Genomic DNA, 17,773 nt, shown 5'->3' with positions numbered 1-17,773 from the left:
GATATTGGCCAACACATCTGAGTGTGTCGTCTGCCTTGGGTGCTACAAGCCAAATTCGAGGAAGCAGAATGACTACAATTGGGGACAAATGACCCAGGTTTGAATCCTGGTCTCAGCCATTTTCTACCTCTGTGATCTTGGGAAAGTCTCTTTGTCTCTTTAGGCCTCCATTTTCACATCCATCCACTGTGGAGGTTGAAAGAGATGACTTCTAAGATCCCTTCTATATATAAATCAATGATCCTAAGAACCTCTTCTGATTTTCTCTTATTAATTTGATATTTTCAATCTGTCATTCAAAGCCTTGCCAGAGTTTATCCAGTGCCACTAATTCCCATGTTGCAGGTGGAAACAAAATGTGGAAACTCATCATGACAGCATTTATGATCCAGGCACCTGGAACAGAATGTAGTATCCTTGAAAAACCTGAGAATCCTGAAGTTAAACTGAATGTTGTAAGTTTTCATTCTTATTAAGAAAAATCACACTCAACTCATTGGTACACCTAAGATTCCAAGTGTTTAAAAGGCTTAGGAGTTTGTGCAATAATGCAGTAGAGAAGTCATATATTTATTTAGGAAATAAGATAATAAGATTGTAACCATCAAAATGAATGTGCCAATACCCTGAACTAAATGCACTTTTCCCTCCAACCAGAGTGAGATGATTCGTTACTGGAAATACCCAGTTGAAGAGTATGAAGTTGAGACTGAAGATTCATATATTCTTACCCTTGTAAGAATTCCCTATGGAAGAATGGGCAATAATTTATCAGGTATTTGTCAAGTCAAATAGATTCAGATTTGGAGTACATTGAAATGGGTTTGAATCCCATCCCTAGTAGTTGTTTACTACTACTTTGAGCAAACCACTTCTCTAGGGCATCTGTCTTCTCCTCTGTCTAATGGAAGAGTCAAGTTGAATAACTGGATGTCTCTTTCACTTCTAATAATCTTCATTCCAAAATCAAGAAATTTTTCTCAGCTGAAGGCCTTGTCTTCCCTTCAGGGAAACACAGGTCAGGAAAAGGATTTTGAAGCCAATTGAAACATGGAAAATGGTTAGAAATGTAGTTTTCTGAGAGAATCAGATTGACCAATGTCTATGGTATCCTGGCCACAGAAGGACCTGACACTGAGATTTCAGGAAATGAATGGGTGGTGGCTACCCAAAATGTGGTGTGTGCTGATCCTCTACTCCTGGTTCCCTTGGTAAGAGTGGTTGACAAGTCTTTTCTGTTGACAATACCTGGCTCTTGCCCATGGCTCTTTGGGAGCATGCCTAATATTTCTTCGATATCCTAGAGCACCCAGCTCAGAGCCAGGCACCTGACTGGACTCTCAGCAAACACTTCTGGAGAGACAACTGACAACTGAATTGGCACAAGTTGAGTGAAACTTTTCACCAGCAGCCTCTCCTCAGATTCTTTTAGTTCTTCTTTTGTGAGTTTGCCATTTCCCTGAAAGCTTTGACTAAGTGGAAGCCCTTCAAGGCCGAAAGCATTGTCTCACAGCCAACAGAAATCAATAGCCCTGAGTAGTAAGTCACAGAAGCAGTTCTAGTTCCAGCTCCACCACTAACAAGTTGGGTGACCTTAAAGTAGTCCCTTCTCTTTTCTGTGCTGTATTTTCCTTGACTAGAAAATGGGCCAGCTAGGTGGTCAATGGCTATTTTGATTGGGAGTCAGGATAGACCTGAATTTGAATCCTGCCTCAGATACTTAATACCTATGTGATACTGGGCAAATCATTTAACCTCTTCCAGTCTCAGCTTACTCATCTGTAAATGGAAATAATAAAAGCACCTACATTATAGGATCACGAGAATCAAATTGGTTAAAACATAGAAATTGCTCTTTTTGTTATTATTTACATTAAGCCAGCCACAAAAGCTCCTTCCAGCTCTGCACTTAGAAGCTCTGTTCTATTTTGGTTTTGATCTGAATATGGCTAGAATTTTAAAGGAAATTCTTCTTGGTCATTTCATTCACTTGAGAATGTGGAAGTGTCTACCTGAGCAGTTATTGATTTCTGTGTGCCTACTTATGAGTACCTGAGTACAAGCCAACACATTTCATAAGTATGGAAACATTGGATCAAATGGCAATGACAGGGGCAGCTAGGTGGCGCAGTGGATAGAGCACTGGCCCTGGATTCAGGAGTACCTGAGTTCAAATCCGGCCTCAGACACTTGACACTTTCTAGCTGTGTGACCCTGGGCAAGTCACTTAACCCCCATTGCCCCACAAAAAAATAAAAAAACAAAAAACCCGAAAAACAAAACCAAAAAAAATGGCAATGACAATCAAACTAAGGAGAACCACCCTATCCTTCTGAAGTTGAGTCTGGAAATGCATAGCTCAGGAAACATTCTCTTAAATAAAATATTAGCCTTTTTCTTTTCTTCTGATGACTGGCTATAAAGCTAACTCTTGGGTCCTCTGATCTGTATACTTCCTTGGGAATCCAAAGTCTACAGGTCCAAGGAGAGACTTTCAATGTCAACATGGCACAGATTTGGTTGTGGATGTTTCCTGTGTTTTCTTTTTAGCTCAGCGGCCTGTCGTATTTTTGCAGCATGGATTGTTGGCAACGGCTACCTCCTGGGTCTCCAACCTTCCCAACAATAGCCTGGGCTTCATTCTAGCAGATGAAGGCTTTGATGTGTGGATGGGAAATAGCAGGGGATGCACCTATTCCCTGAAACATGCCTTTTTGTCAACAAATTCCACACAATACTGGGCTTTCAGGTAGGGAAAACTCAAATGTGAATTTCGTGTATCTTTGATCTTTCAATCAAACAATACCAAAGGATGAAATGTCATCTTTATTTAGTTTCACATGATGATAATTCTTTCAAAGTTTTGCCTTGAAACATCACCCAATCCTGATGACCTTCTCTCCTGGTGTCTGCTTTTCTGTGACATTTTGACTTTACTTCAAATGAACCTCTAGGCCAGTGGCCTCAGACTCAAAGAAAAACAGATCCCTACAGTTGCATCTTGACTTAGAAAAGCACAAGTTAACATTATTTATGTTCCATTATATTTTAATTTATTTTAGTAAATATTTCCCAATAATATTTTTTATCTGGTTCTGGTTACTTTTGGGGGGGGAGTTCTAGCATAAGTCTGCCACATCTGTTAGATCACCAGAGATAGAGGTGTTTGAAGAACAAGAACTTCATTATCTATTCACCAAAGACAAGGAAGAGGCATTGTCAGTTAGATGTTGACATCATGGCCCTGATATAGAGCTGACTTTGTTGTTGTTTTTTGTCATTTGGCAGTTTTGATGAAATGGCTCGATACGACCTTCCAGCCTCAATTGACTACGTTGTGAAAAAAACTGGGCAGAAGATATATTATGTGGGCCATTCTCAGGGTACCATTATTGGTATGGTCATACTGGCTGGGGTCTGAGAACTTCTACCTTCTCTCTCCTTGAAGTCCATGTTTTTTGTGGCAAGAATGAGGACCAGACCAGTAACTGGGTGCTGGCTGTGAGCCTGGAGGAAAGAAGATGGAGGAAGGTGAAGTCGCAGGCAATAGGAGGAGGGACCAGGTCACACTCACTATCTTCAGGTTTTTAGAGGATTGTGGTATGCAAGAGGGAAGATTTATTCAGCTTTATCCCAGGGGGTGGAAGAAAGAGAAAAATATAGAAACCATAGAAAGACAATATTTGAGTGAGCTAGGAAAACTTCCTAACAAAGAGATCTCTCTGCACAGAGAATGGACTGACACAAAAGGTAGCAAGTTCTCCTACACTGTAGACCTTCAAGTGGAAGAAATATGACCAATTGTCAGGGTTCCTAGTTGTGTTTTCTGGGGCTAAGTAAAACAAATCTAATCCCTTTCCCAAGGCAGCCAGATGGTATAGTGGTTAGAGCATTGGACATGGTGTCAGGAAGACTTATCTTCATAAATTTAAATCTGGCCTCAGATATTTACTAGCTCTGTGACCCTGGGCAAGTTACTTAACCCTATTTGTCTCAGTTTCCTCATCTGTAAAATTAACTGAAGAAGGAAATGGCAAAATACTCCAGGATATTTGCCAAGAAAACCCCAAAAAAGGTCACAGAGAGTCAGACATAATTGAAAGAACTCAACAGCAACACCTTCCTGACTCCAGGCCCAGCACACCATCCACTGTACTGCCTACCTTCCCCCATTTCTCTTCACTTAATGTTTTGCTTTTAAAATACCCCAAGATTGTTTTTTTTAAACTTTAGGTTGACTTGACTATGCTTTAGGTAAAGTTGACTGAATTGACCAGATCTTTGTTTATGTAAGAACAAACTAAGATCCAGTGAGTTGGGGGAAAAAAAGGACAGGAAATATGAGTGCCCAGTGAGAAACTTGGTGCTCATTTGTCAGATGGTGGCTCATGGCAGGTCAGACTAGGTGACGTCTGAGGTCCATCTTGGGGATTCTTGAACTCTGCGATTCTCCCATTGAGGAGGATCAGTCTTTATGATTTCTAGGGATGTTTTCCAAGGTGCTAAAACATTCCTTGTGATTTCTAGTTCCATACTCAGAGGGTCCTTGATTCAAAATTAGAAGGCAGTTCAGAGGTCACCTAGTCTAAACAAGTCTCCTGTTGTCTTTCAGGTTTCCTAGCATTCTCCACATTACCCAAGCTGGCTCAGCAAATCAAGACATTTTTTGCCTTAGGTCCAGCCCTTTCCATTAAGTACATGAGAAGCATTCCATTTATACTGCTTTTTCAGTTGCCTCTACCATCATTAAAGGTATGTAATTTCTTTGGCAAAGTGAAAATAAACAGCAGATCAAGTATGAGTACAACATGGGCAGTGATGATATCTGTGTGTCTCTCAGAAAAAGTGAATCCAAACATAGCACCACAGGAAGCTCATTTACCTAGAAATCGGAAAGAAGACATTCCTTTACTCTGTAAGAGTCCAGATCCATTCTACTGTCTCAGAATAAAAAAAAAATCTCAAAGTCAGAAGGAACTTTAGGGTTAAACTTGTCTAATTTATGCCTTTATCTTGACTCTAAGGCTCAGTACTTGCATAATTTTGGAAAAGTAATTCTTCCTCTCTGGGCTTTGGTTTCCTACTCTACAAAATGGGAAAGTTATACTGGAACAATCTCTTAGGAGCAGGTTAAAATAAAAATGTTCAATCTTTCTCTCTTAAGTTAATTATAGAGTATTCAGCTCCAGCTGTCCTCAATATCTGAACCATGCTTCCCCCTTAATTCGGCCTTTTGAAATTCTGAATTTCCTTCAGAGGATTTTTTTTTTTTTGGTGAGGCAATTGGGGTTAAGTGACTTGCCCAGGGTCACAGAGCTAATAAGTATCAAATGTCTGAGGCCAGATTTGAACTCAGGTACTCCTGAATCCAGGGCCAGTGTAGATGCTTTCTTTTTTTTTGTTGTGAGGCAATTGGGGTTAAGTGACTTGCCTAGGGTCACACAGCTAGTAAGTGTCAAGTGTCTGAGGCCAGATTTGAACTCAGGGCCTCCTGAATTCAGGGCCAGTGCTCTATCCACTGCACCACCTAGCTGCCCCTAGATACTTTCGTAATGCTAATTCCTTGATTGGTGTCCCCCATACTTGAGGCCTTCAGGCACTTTTGATGGGATGTCCACTTTTGAGGGACATTGTCAGGGGCTTTTTGGCCCCTCTCAGTTCCTGCCCAGTTCTGAGATTCTGACTCTTCAATCTCATATGCCAAAATGTTTAGGACTTTCCATGTTATGTCACATACCAATTCAAACTTGAATGACAGGCAGTGGGTGTGGTGTAGCACATGATCATGGGACTAAGAACTGCCGCTTGTTGTATTGGATTGTCCCCATTTCAATAGCCACTATATTTCTGCTTGTTTGCTTTTCTTCCCCCCTCACAGTATTTACTGGGTGACAAAGACTTCCTGCCTGAGACCGTCCTCAACAAGTATCTGGCCACTAAAGTCTGCGACAATGAAGCAATTGGTGTTCTCTGTGGCAACATCATCTTCAGTTTGACTGGTTTTGATCCAAAAAACTTAAACATGGTATGAGTGCTTCTTTGCCCTTTTCTCATATATTAGTGACATGTCATACTTAACATGAGAGTGTTGCTGAACTACTTGGTCTTGATTTTCCTCTTTAAAACCCTAACCAATGATAGATGCCTGAGATCACCTGTTCTGTAGACCACGGACACCTCCAGAAACTTTTCTCTACTAAATGGACAAACACGGAGTGGTGCACAAGACTTCCTTTTTAGTCATAAACCCTTTTAGTCTATGTCTCATCTCTTCAAAAACCAAGTAATAATGGCTATCAATTTACATAGTGCTCTGTTTTGAAAGTACCTTACATATATTGTCTCATTGAATTCTTGCATTTTACCTCATGAGATGAGTGCAAAAACTGAGACAGAGAGATTAAGAATCTTCCCTAGGACCAGATAGCTAATTAGGGTCTATAATGGGACTTGAACCTGGGTCTTCCTGACTCCAAATCTGATATTCTACAATATTACCTAGTGTTTGGAAGAGTACTGGATGTATACTTGAACTTGCCAAATAGTTATTGTTTATAGACACCTATTGTGATTTTTTTTTGGTAGGGCAATGGGGGGTTAAGTGACTTGCCCAGGGTCACACAGCTAGAAAGTGTTAAGTGTCTGAGGCCAGATTTGAACTCGGGGACTCCTGAATCCTGGGCTGGTGCTCTATCCACTGCGCCAGCTAGGCGCCCCTTGATTTTAATGTAGCTTCTAGGGCATCTGTCGCACATGGATCCTCCAGAAAAGATACTACAGGTTCAAGATACTCTGTGGGGTAGTATTCACTCAAAATCACAGCTCATGAGCTCCCACCAATAGGTATACTTTTACTAGCCATCTAGATGACCTATGTGTTAGGGGAAAATGCATTTAATTAAACAGTGTAGGAAGTATAATGACAAGATAAGATTCTCTTGATACACACTCTATTACAGTTTATCCCACCACCAGTAGTGAGAGCACATAGGCAAAGAAAGAATAACCTGTGAGCCACATGGAAAATATACCTATAAGGAAAGCATGAGCAAGGAATGAATAAATGAGAAGAACATTCCAAGAATCCATACAGCCAGAGAGTACAGGAGCAGAGAGTAGACATATAAGGGATATATGTAGCCAGGGAACCCATATGACTATAATAATTCATACCTCTGATGCTGGAAGGTCACCGACATCCTCTAGTGATGCCATCCCTCTTTCCTTTGCTGTTTTCTGCTGGGCATGCCATCTCCACTCTTTGTCGAGAATCATGTTGTCTCTTTTGAGCATTTTTTTTTTACAAATCTCTTGGACACTGAATTTGTCTCTCTTACCATCCTTTGGGCTTCATGTCTTCAGGGCCACCTACTGCCTATCCTGGCTTCCATCTTCTTGGATGGAGTGACCATCTTCACAACTATAAGCAGCCACACCCAACTAAGGAGGAGCCAAACAAGTACTCTCAAGCTAAGATTCTTTTTGTCAGATTTTTGGTGTCCATGGCTGAATTGAAGTTCTTTGTCCTGGGTCTTTAATCCTTCTAAGTCTAACCCCTTATGGGGATCCCGAGATCACCAAATCCATTTCCTGGGCCTCAATGGAAGAAATGAGAAGAAAGGCTAAGTAAAAGCCAACACAAAATCATTGCCCTGAACCTCCCTGGCCTGCCTCCAAGCATTCTGTATAGGAGACAGTAGCAGAAACCCATACCCAATCCAAATAAGACATGGTTTTGATGCTGTGTTTTAATTAATGAAAAACTTCCCTGTATTTATTTCCCTATACCTTGAAATGAGTCCCTTTGAAACTACAAATGATCCCTATTAGGAGATATTACTGCTAAGAGCCTCTTCCCCACCCCAATGCTCATTGTAAAGGTGGAGAGGGAGAAATCGGTTGTTCCACTAAAGAGATTATTGTTTGTCCTTCATTCTTTAAGAGGACCAATGACATCAGGAAGGTGATGTCATGACTTGCAGTGAATTAGATTTAAGTGAGGAAGGGCTGTGCTAAGTCACCAGCCTCACTCTCTCTCCTCCAGACTCATTCAGAGTACAATAGCAAGACATAGGTCAGGATGACTGGAGATGGACTTGATGCAGTGGGAGACCTTGGCCTCTTTAAGCTAAGGTTCTTCCCAGGTCTCAATTTGTCTGAGGCAACACCCATTCAGTGATTAAGGTTAGGTAAGAAAGGAGGCAAAAAACAGCCTCCTTTACTTACTCATAAAAAAATCAATCTGGAAGGAGAAGACCCTCCCATATTTATGGCCAGAAGAGAAACAATTTCTATTTTCACTCACTTAAAAAGAAGAGGCATCTGGAGGAAGAATAACTCACATCTATACAATATTTAAACACTGGCCAGGTGAAATTTGGACTTCAGGTCTAGGATGACAAACTGAATGAGTTTTCTACTACTCCATACTACTTCTTCAAGAGAAGGGATATGATGAAAGGTATCCTCAGGGGCATCTTCTCTGCTTCTTCTTTCTTTCCTTTTTTTATTGCCTCTCCCTTCCACCTTCTGTTTGTCAGATAGTATAGTATTTTATTTACTTGACATATTTTGGCTTAGATTATGGTATTTCAGCTGACATTTATGGACTGTGTGGCTCTGGATAAGTCAATGCTTATCAGAACTCTGGGAAACTCTTCAAGACTATGAATTGCTGAGAAGAAGCCAACTTGTATTTGTAGAGAGATTTTCCCATCCAATATATCCCTAAGTTAATAAAATCCCAGCTCTTCCCCCTATCTCCTATCCTATCTGTGAAGGAGCATCTGGAGACCTCACTATGCACAGAAAGTTCCTCTTTGATTGTAGCTGTGCTTGGGATGTGCTGAGGATCATCAAACAAAATAGTCCCTCTTGTTATGGCTTTCAAAAAATCTTGTTTACTCTTTATATGAGGATGGCAGACATCTTGTTGGAAGAGACCCTTTAAGGCAGAGGCCCCTAAAGAGGCTGGGAATAGATTTCAGCGAGTCTATGCACTTTGACAGGAAAAAAATTCCATCTTTATGTTTCACTAATCCTTGGTTTCCTTATAATCCTATTGATTTTATTATATGCATTAAAAACAAGGTTCTGAAAGGGATCCCTTAGCTTCAGCAGACTTTTCAAGGGGCCTGTGATGCAAAAAAAAAAAAGTTTAAAAATTCCTGCTTTAAGTCAATGTTTTATTCTTTTTAAAAAAAAACACAACAAACCGGGGCAGCTAGGTGGCACAGTGGATAGAGCATCAGCTCTGGATTCAGGAGGACCTGAGTTCAAATCCGGCCTCAGACACTTAACACTTACTAGCTGTGTGACCCTGGGCAAGTCACTTAACCCCAATTGCCTCACAAAAACAAACAAACAAAGAAAAAAACACAACAAACCAAAACAAGGAAATCTTGTTTCCTCTACATATTGTAATGTATTAGTATAAACATGTTGTCTACTGTTAAATATCACTTGTAAAAGACAGCCTGTTCCCTTCTACTGCTCTCAGTAAGTAAAGATATTATTTGCAGAAATTTTGGTACCTATGTGAAAATAGGTTATATGTGCTGGTCATAATTGCCTTTGGGGGGGGATGTAATATGCTTTGGAATTTTTTTCCATGCTTTTGCTATCTTTCTGTTATCAGAACTCTAGGAAACTCATTAAGACTATGAATTGCTGAAAAAAAGCCAATTTGTATTTGTAGAGAGTTTTTCCCATCCAGGATATCCCTAGGTCAGTAAAATCCCAGGTCTTCCCCCTATCTCCTATCCTATCTGTGGAGGAGCATCTGGAGACCTCACCATGCACAGAAAATTCCTCTTTGCTTGCAGCTGTGCCCACAGTTTGGTCTGTGTGCTTTTCTCATCCACCTTTTATTCAGGGACAGTTTTTCTTGCACAAGAAACATTTTTCCTTGGTTTCTTGGATTGCTGCAGCCACAGAATTTATGACCAAGTGGCTGTGCCAATGGTGGTGAGTTTCTCTAGGCTTAGCCAGGCTAGTCCTCAGAGAGAAGCACAGCTTTTTGACAGGACTGATCTTGAGATCTTTCCAACATACTGGAATCTGCCCAATATTGAGCTCTACTGGCTGAGCCTTCAAGAGCCCAAGATCATGGGGTCATGAGCCCTCCAAGCAAACTTTGGAGAAAATAAGTTATTGTTGTTTTTTCTCCTAGAGTCGGATTGATGTCTATGCGTCACATAACCCAGCAGGAACATCCGTCCAGAATATTGTACATTTCTACCAGGTATGAGTTTTTTCAAAGCTTTTAGACTCCAAAGTTCAAAACCTTTGTCCTTCCTTCCATCCTCTCCTTGAAAAAACTTCCACAAAGCGTGGGAAAACAACCTAATCACCAAGTCTTGGGCCCTACAAATGTCTTGTGTGCCTGATTGGAGTCTTCAGCTTTATGCAAGTGGCTCCCCAGGAAAGCCCTGTGTGGTTTGTCCACTGTACTTAGTGCCAGCTCCCTCCTCAAATAGGCTTGGCTGAACTTTTCTGTGTACAGAAATAGCTTATTGAAAGTGACTTGATTTTCTTGGATTTTCATTCTTTTAAATCAAGAGTCTATTTCATATTTTCAGCCCATATCGGGGACCCTATGACAGAAGCTATTCCCAGGACAGGAATAGGCTGGGCCATAATTACCAAGTAACTCAGGAATGGCATTCATTGCCCTCTCCACCCACCCTTGGACTCCATGTCTTCTCCATATTACCAGGAAGCTATCTGTCCCCTCCACAGGTATCCTGAGCTAGAATGAAATTTCAAAGGAAAGGCTGTCCAATTTGTAGCTACCTAGGGAAAATTCCATTTGTACATTTCACCTGCCCCCTCCATCCTCAACAAGAGCAGCTCAGGTTTCCTGAGATGATCCAAACTCCAAGAGATCCTCAGTGAAGGATCGGAAGGCCAGCAGCCGTCTGAGGGGGCTTCGAGCTCCAGGCACACTGGTTTGTCTATTCTCAGGTAATATGCCCATGACATTTTCAGCATACCAGGGAAGTCCTAAGAGGCTTAAAGATTCTCCCCTCCCTATTTTCCCACTCTGTTCTAGGACATTTAGTCTTCCAGATGAATTTTGTTATTTTTTCTAACTCTATAAAATAATTTTTAGGTAGTCTGATTGGTATGGCACTGAATAAGTAAATTAATTTAGGTAGAATTGTCATTTTTATTATATTAGCTCAGCCTATTCATGAATGATTGATGTTTTCCCAATTACATAAATCTTATTTTATTTGCGTGAAAAGTGTTTGCAATTGTGTTCATAGAGTTCTTGGGTTTGTCTTGGCAGGTAGACTCCCAAGTATTTCATATTGTAGGACATTTAGTCTTGAGTAAAATCAAAAGAGATATTCATCTATCTTCTTTTTCATTCGAGCAGGTGTAATAATATCTGTTCTTGCGGGAAACTAGGTGGCATAGTGGATAAAGCACCGGCCCTGGATTCAGAAGGACCTGAGTTCAAATCTGGCCTCAGACACTTGACATTTACTAGCTGTGTGACCCTGGACAAGTCACTTAACCCTCACTGCCCCACAAAAAAACAAAAACAAAAACAAAACAACAACAAATGTGGTTTTTTTAAATTTTGCCAGGTTGGATACAGTGGGTTTTTAATATGTTGAACTCAAGGATGGATACTGCTTCCAATTCCCATGTTTGTTCCTTTTTGTTGTTTCAATTTTAGGGTTATCATGAAATTCAAGAAATACTACGAGCTTATGACTGGGGGAGTCCCAAAGAGAACTTAGCCCACTATAATCAGGTAATTTCCTTTTTGGAAAAACGGGGCTTTTTCTTTTTCTTCTTGCAGAGGCAGTTAATAAAGATAAGCAGGAGACTTGATCTCTAATCTGACTCTAGGCACTGACTAGCTCTGTCACCTGGCATCTCACTGTCTCAGTCTCCTCATCTTGACAATGATAGGGTTGGTCCAGAGTAAGGGTTCTTAACCACGTCTTGTGTCATGAACTCCTTGAGCATTTCCAGGACGCTGATGGGCACCTTCTCAGAAGCTCCCCTTTCTGTAAGAAGCCTTCCTAGGCCTCCTAAGTCAGAGGCCCTCCTTGGAATATGATCTCCATTTTTCTTGCGTCCGTTTTCTTTCTACACAGTTATTTTGCCTCTCCCATTAGAATGGGAGCTCCTTGGGGGTTGGGACCGGATGTTTGCCCTTCTTCAAATCCCAGCATTTAGCACAACAGCTGGCACATAGTAAGTGCTTAATAAATGCTTATTGATTGACTATTGACTGACAGACAGATGCATAAAATAAGATGCCCAGGTTTATAAAGGAGACTAATTATATTGAAATAGTTATCAAAATATTAGGAAAAAGACTACATTCACAGACCCTCAGGTTAAGAATCTTTAAAACGGATTTCTAATGTTTCTTCTAGCTACAAAGCTCAATGATTTTAGATTTGAAGGAAAACATTCCAGGAAAGGTATTATGGTGCCTGGCGAATTGAGTAAATACTTGATTGATTCATATCTTCTTAGTCTCTATCTCATAGAACATGTTCAAGAACAGCTCACAGGTTAAGAGCTATGGGAAACTTCAGAGTTCTGCTAGCTCAGTCTCTTCCTTTTATTGATGTAGAAAGTAAGGCCCAGAGAGGACAAGATATAAATACTAAATAGCAAAACCGGATTTGAAGCCAGGCCTTCAGGCTCCAAACCCAGCCCTCTTTCTGCCTCCTTACATTGCCCCCTCCCCATATTCTTTTGTGATGATCATTGAAATAGCTACAAAACCACCTCATTATTATCCTCCTTTAGGGTACAAGTCTGTATATCTTGTTCATGGAAATGCCATGAAAACTGGGTTCAATATCTGACCAAAATATAAATCCCCTGAGCCCAGAGCATACCTCCACCCACCACTTTAGTGACCAGATTAAAAAAAAAAAAAGATGACATTCTTCTTGAATGTGGACCAAATCCTACCCTTCCTTGGATTTAGTGTGCAGGGAAGAATAGTTTTTAGAAAGATAAATGGATGGATGGATGGATAAATGATTAATATATTAATGAATGAATATATGTAAAAATAAATATTATCAATATAGCATATACATAAATGAACATGTATCATATATATGAATATATATTTTAAAATCCATTTGTGTATTTCATTTGAATTAATGGTTACTTACCAAGAAATAATATGTTCTTCTGGCCCCATGATAAAAAAAAAATAATAAAGTTAAACCAAATCATCTATCATACTTTTGGGTTCTGAGAGTCTCATTTAGCAGAAAGGGACAAGTATATAAAGTACTTTTTATAAATCATCTAAAGAATTGGCTGGCCAGAGGTGTGATAGGACTTTGAGTCATGGTGCTCTGTGAAGACTTTTTCCTTCTTTTTTAAAAAAATCTTATGTCCTTTATTGACAATAAACACTTTTATTTAAAGTTTTGAGTTACAAATGTTATCCCTCCTTCACTGAGGCAGTAAGCAAACATGTAGGTTATATATGTGCAATTTTGTAAAACATTATCATCTTAGTCATTTTATGTAAGAAAACTCCAATAAAAGGGAAAAAAAATGAAAGAAAGTGAAAAATAACCTGCTTCAGTCTGTGTTCAATCAATATAAGTTCTTTCTTTGGAGGTGGATAGTCTGTTTCATCATTAGTCCTTTGGGATTGCCTTGGATCACTGTATTGCTGAGAATAGTTAAGTCATTCACAATTCTTCAAACAATATTTCTGTCACTGTGTTCTTGGGGTTCTGCTCACTTCACTATATATCAATTCATACAAGTCTTTCTAGGCCTTTCTGAAATCATCCTGCTTGTCATTTCTTATAGCACAATAATATTTCATCACTATCATATACCACAGCTTGTTTAGCCATTCCCCAATTGATAGGCATTCCTTTGATTTCTAATTCTTAGCCATCACAAAAAGAGCTGCTATAAATATTTTTGTACAAATAGGTCTTTTTCTCTTTTGGGGGATTTCTTCTAGAATTTCAGGGCAATTTTCCCTGAGAATAGCTTGGAAGATGGTGTCTAAGCTCTTTCCTTGATCATGGTTTTCAGGTAGACCAATAATTTTCAAATCATCTCTCCTGGACCTATTTTCCAGGTCAGCAGTTTTTCCCAGAAGATATTTCACATTGCCCTCTATTTTTTTATTCATTTGGATTTGCTTTATTGTGTCTTGGTTTCTCATAAAGTCGATGGCTTCCATTTGTTCAGTCTTAATTCTTAGGCAATTATTTTCATCAGAGAGCTTTTGTACCTCCTTTTCCATTTGACTTTTCAAGCTGTTGACTTTTTTCTCATGTCTTTCCTGCATCACCCTCATTTCTCTTTCCTTTTTTTCCTCTACCTCTCTAATTTTATCTTCAGAGTCCTTTTTGAGTAACTCTATGGCCTGAGACCAACTCATATTTTTCTTGGAAGCTTTAGATATAGGGGCCCTGACATTGACATCTTCCTCTGAGGGTGCCCCTCGGTCTTCCTTGTTACTGAAGAAACTTTCTATGGTCCTCACCTTTCTCTGTCGGCTCATCTTGCCTTTCTTTTACTAGACTTTTAGCTCCTTAAAGTGGGGCACTGTTTCCAGGCTTCAGTATCCCAAGCTTAAGAAGTCCCAGGTGGTATGATTTAAGGAGGATCAGGTTCTTCACTCACCCGGCCTTTTCCCTGGTCCTAGATGACCCCAGACCAACTTGCCAATCAACAGGCTTTGTGTGTTGTGGTTGTTAGCTCTGATGAGCCTGTGCCCCTCCCCCACCTGGGCCACTTCTACTTGAGCCTACCTCCTGGTTCTCAATAGGGGTGTAAAATCCAAGTTCTACCTCAGCACCAGCATAGACCCCTGTAGTCTTCCCCCCTGCCCGGGGCTCAGCCCTCTCACCAGATTGTGAGCTTAGTTCCAGACAACACTGGTGCTTCAGCTGATTCAGAGACTCTGGGGGTCTCCTTCTCTGGTGAGGACTTCCTGAGACTGGATCTGTGTCAGGGTGACTGTGGGGTTGGGCCCGACTCCTGTATCAGCACAACAGCTCCCTCCTTCTGACCTTCCAAGCCGTTCTTAGTTAGAAGATGATTTCAGCATATTCTTCTGTGGGTTTTGCTGCTACGGGCATTTTCCTATGGTTTTTGGATGTTTTTTGGAGCAATTGTGTCATGAGTTTGGGAGCTCACTGCCTTTCTTCCACCATCTTGGCTCCCCACATAAGGCCTGGGGATTTCTTTGTGATATAAACCATTCAATTGTATTGCTGGATCAAAGAGTACGCACTATTTTATAGCCCTTTGGGCATAGTTCCAAATTGTCCTCCAGAACGGTCAGATCAGTTCACAATACCAACAATAGATTAGTGTCCCAGTTTTCCCACATCCCCTCCAACATCCAACATCTCCCTTTTTTGTTATCTTTGCCACTCTGATAGGTGTGAGGTGATATCTCAGAATTGTTTTAATTTTTTTTTTTGCCCTCTTTTGTGTTGATGCAGCCTTTTCCTCCAACGTACAACCTATCTACGATGAAAGTGCCAACTGTGCTGTGGAGTGGTCTAAGAGATCTTTTGGCCGACCCAGTAGATGTATCCCTTTTAGTCCCCCAAATCCCCAATGTGATTTACCACAAGATTATTTCTGAATATGATCATTTGGCTTTCATTTTTGGCACTGATGCACCTCAAAGAATTTACAATGAAATAATCAGGATGATAAAGGAAACTCCATAAAAGTGGTATTGCTAGTGAAATCGCCTTCCCTTTTCTCAGGGCTGGGGCTTGCACTTCTATTCTTTTCTAGAACATGGCTCTTGGATGGATAATGGGAATGTACACCTCATTTAAAAACACTGACAGAAATAAATAATCTTCATCTTCACTCATGCCATTTGTCACTTTCTGATTCCTATCAACGATGCTGCGTTCACAGTCCCTGGAAGTTTAAAATTTCCCCAAACTTTAATGCTACAGCAGGAAGTTTCCCTAATTTCTTTGAAAATTGTATTACTGATGCCACTTGTTTCTACACCACATTCAGTTCCACAATACTCCTCCCTTTTTTGGCAGAAATATTGCCAGCAGTATGTCTTATTGACAAACATATACAATTTTGCAGGGCGATGAGGGTTAAGTGACTAGCCCAGGATCACACAGCTAGTAAGTGTCAAGTGTCCGAGGCTAGATTTGAACTCAGGTCCTCCTGAATCCAGGACCAGTGCTTTTTCCACTGTACCACCTAGCTGCCCATGTATTTAATTTTCTGATCTGGTTGTCTCTGGCCTCTCTGCTGAGAGGAGGAAGGGATACTAAATTATCTGTAGGGGGCAGCTAGATGGTACAGTGGATAGAGCACTGACTTTGAAGTTGGGAGGAACTGAGTTCAAATTTCACCCCAGATACTTACTAGTTGTGTGACCCTGGGCAAGTCACTTAACCCCAATTGCCTTAAACATCTGGGGCCATCTCCAGTCTTACTAATCTGTATCTTAGCACTGGACCCAGATGTCTCTGGAGGATTGAGTGAGACTGGTGACTTTGCATAACCCTCCCTCACATAAATATAATTCACTGTAAATCATGCATGATATCACCTCCTGGCATTTGGAACCAGCCTTTAGCAGGCCTAAAATAAGGGTACATTGTATCACAATCTCCTTTCTCTTCCCCTCGCCCTAGGGAGAATACATTTTGTTAACTCAATAATCCAGTAGAAATAAGGTTGAATGAGTAAGGCAAATAAAATTTTTTTTTTTTACTAAATGTAAATGAACACTTAACAGAGATCTAAGTGAACTTTCAGCAAAGACATCCATATGCAACTCTCTTTGTCTCTCCCCAGACACCCAACCAATGGAGACCCATTCAAGATAATGATAGTCACACCCAAAAAAGTCCCTTCCCTTTTGAGTCCAGTTTAGTTGAGATTCTCCCAAGGGTAGGCATCAGGAAATTTCTCCTGTGGCTCTTTGGGACTCAAAGACTCATTATTGTTTTTACAGATGAGAAAACTGAAGTGTAACCTTCTAAGGTCTCAGGGCTGTAACGGGCTAGGCTTGAGCTTTAAATCATTAACACCCCACAGACTAATCCTTGCTTCAGGGCCCAAGGACTGGGCACAAAGACCACAACAACACTGCCAATTGCCTCTCCCTCTCTCAGTCTTTTACCTATTTTACTCCCTTGGAAAACAGCATTTCCTTCTAGAGCCATATCTGGATATATGTCTAGATATGTCTATATATAGATGTATAGCTATATGTTGATAGTTATATATCTCTATGTATGTCATATAGAGAGATATTCTATAATAGATAGTGTGAGAAATAGTTACTAATAATTGATATCTTGGGGGACCCAATGTTATCCTTTTTTCTTAGTTCTTTCTCCACCCTCAGTCAAAAATCCAGTTCTCCTCGAAAGTAAGATTCATTTGGGACTAAGAGTCTTGGGTAGAAGTAGATTAATTTATCTAGATGGCCAAGGACTTTACTGATGAGATTTAGCCTGTACCAGACCACACATAGGTAGAAATCATTATGGCCCCATTAGCTTGGGTGGGGTCTGCATTCTTTCTCTGATGTCTTTTTTTTAATCAAGATTTCAGTGACCTAAGTCACATATTCCCAGACTTCATTTTAATATAACACATCTCCAATCATAACAACAAATTAGATTTGATTCTTATGTAATGGACCTCCTAAAGGTAGAAGGGTATGTAATCTGTGACCCTACTATCATTAGGGGTCTTTGATCTTAGATAGATGGCCATAGACCATCCTTTTATTAATAACCTA

General features: G+C 40.3%; 1 protein-coding gene across 1 annotated transcript; it reads left to right on the top strand.

Annotated features, from left to right (window-relative positions):
* Positions 1-371: 371 nt before the first annotated feature.
* On the top strand, positions 372-15,774 carry LOC122738179 (gastric triacylglycerol lipase-like). Its single transcript, XM_043980246.1, has 9 exons — positions 372-455; positions 658-775; positions 2,551-2,749; positions 3,289-3,395; positions 4,613-4,752; positions 5,879-6,025; positions 10,172-10,243; positions 11,690-11,767; positions 15,477-15,774. The coding sequence occupies exons 1-9, from the start codon at positions 372-374 to the stop codon at positions 15,708-15,710; spliced, it is 1,179 nt and encodes a 392-aa protein (XP_043836181.1). The 3' UTR covers positions 15,711-15,774.
* The last annotated feature ends 1,999 nt before the right edge of the window (positions 15,775-17,773 follow it).

Source organism: Dromiciops gliroides, chromosome 2 (assembly GCF_019393635.1).
Source record: "Dromiciops gliroides isolate mDroGli1 chromosome 2, mDroGli1.pri, whole genome shotgun sequence".
Classification (NCBI taxonomy): domain Eukaryota; kingdom Metazoa; phylum Chordata; class Mammalia; order Microbiotheria; family Microbiotheriidae; genus Dromiciops; species Dromiciops gliroides.
This window is presented reverse-complemented; position numbering and strand designations above follow the sequence as displayed.

Excerpts from the sequence above, each read along its gene's own strand:
- LOC122738179 (XM_043980246.1), top strand. The coding sequence starts at position 372 with ATGACAGCATTTATGATCCAGGCACCTGGAACAGAATGTAGTATCCTT. Across the intron at positions 456-657 it reads CTGAAGTTAAACTGAATGTT|AGTGAGATGATTCGTTACTG; the intron begins GTAAGTTTTCAT and ends CCCTCCAACCAG. Across the intron at positions 10,244-11,689 it reads ATATTGTACATTTCTACCAG|GGTTATCATGAAATTCAAGA; the intron begins GTATGAGTTTTT and ends TTTCAATTTTAG.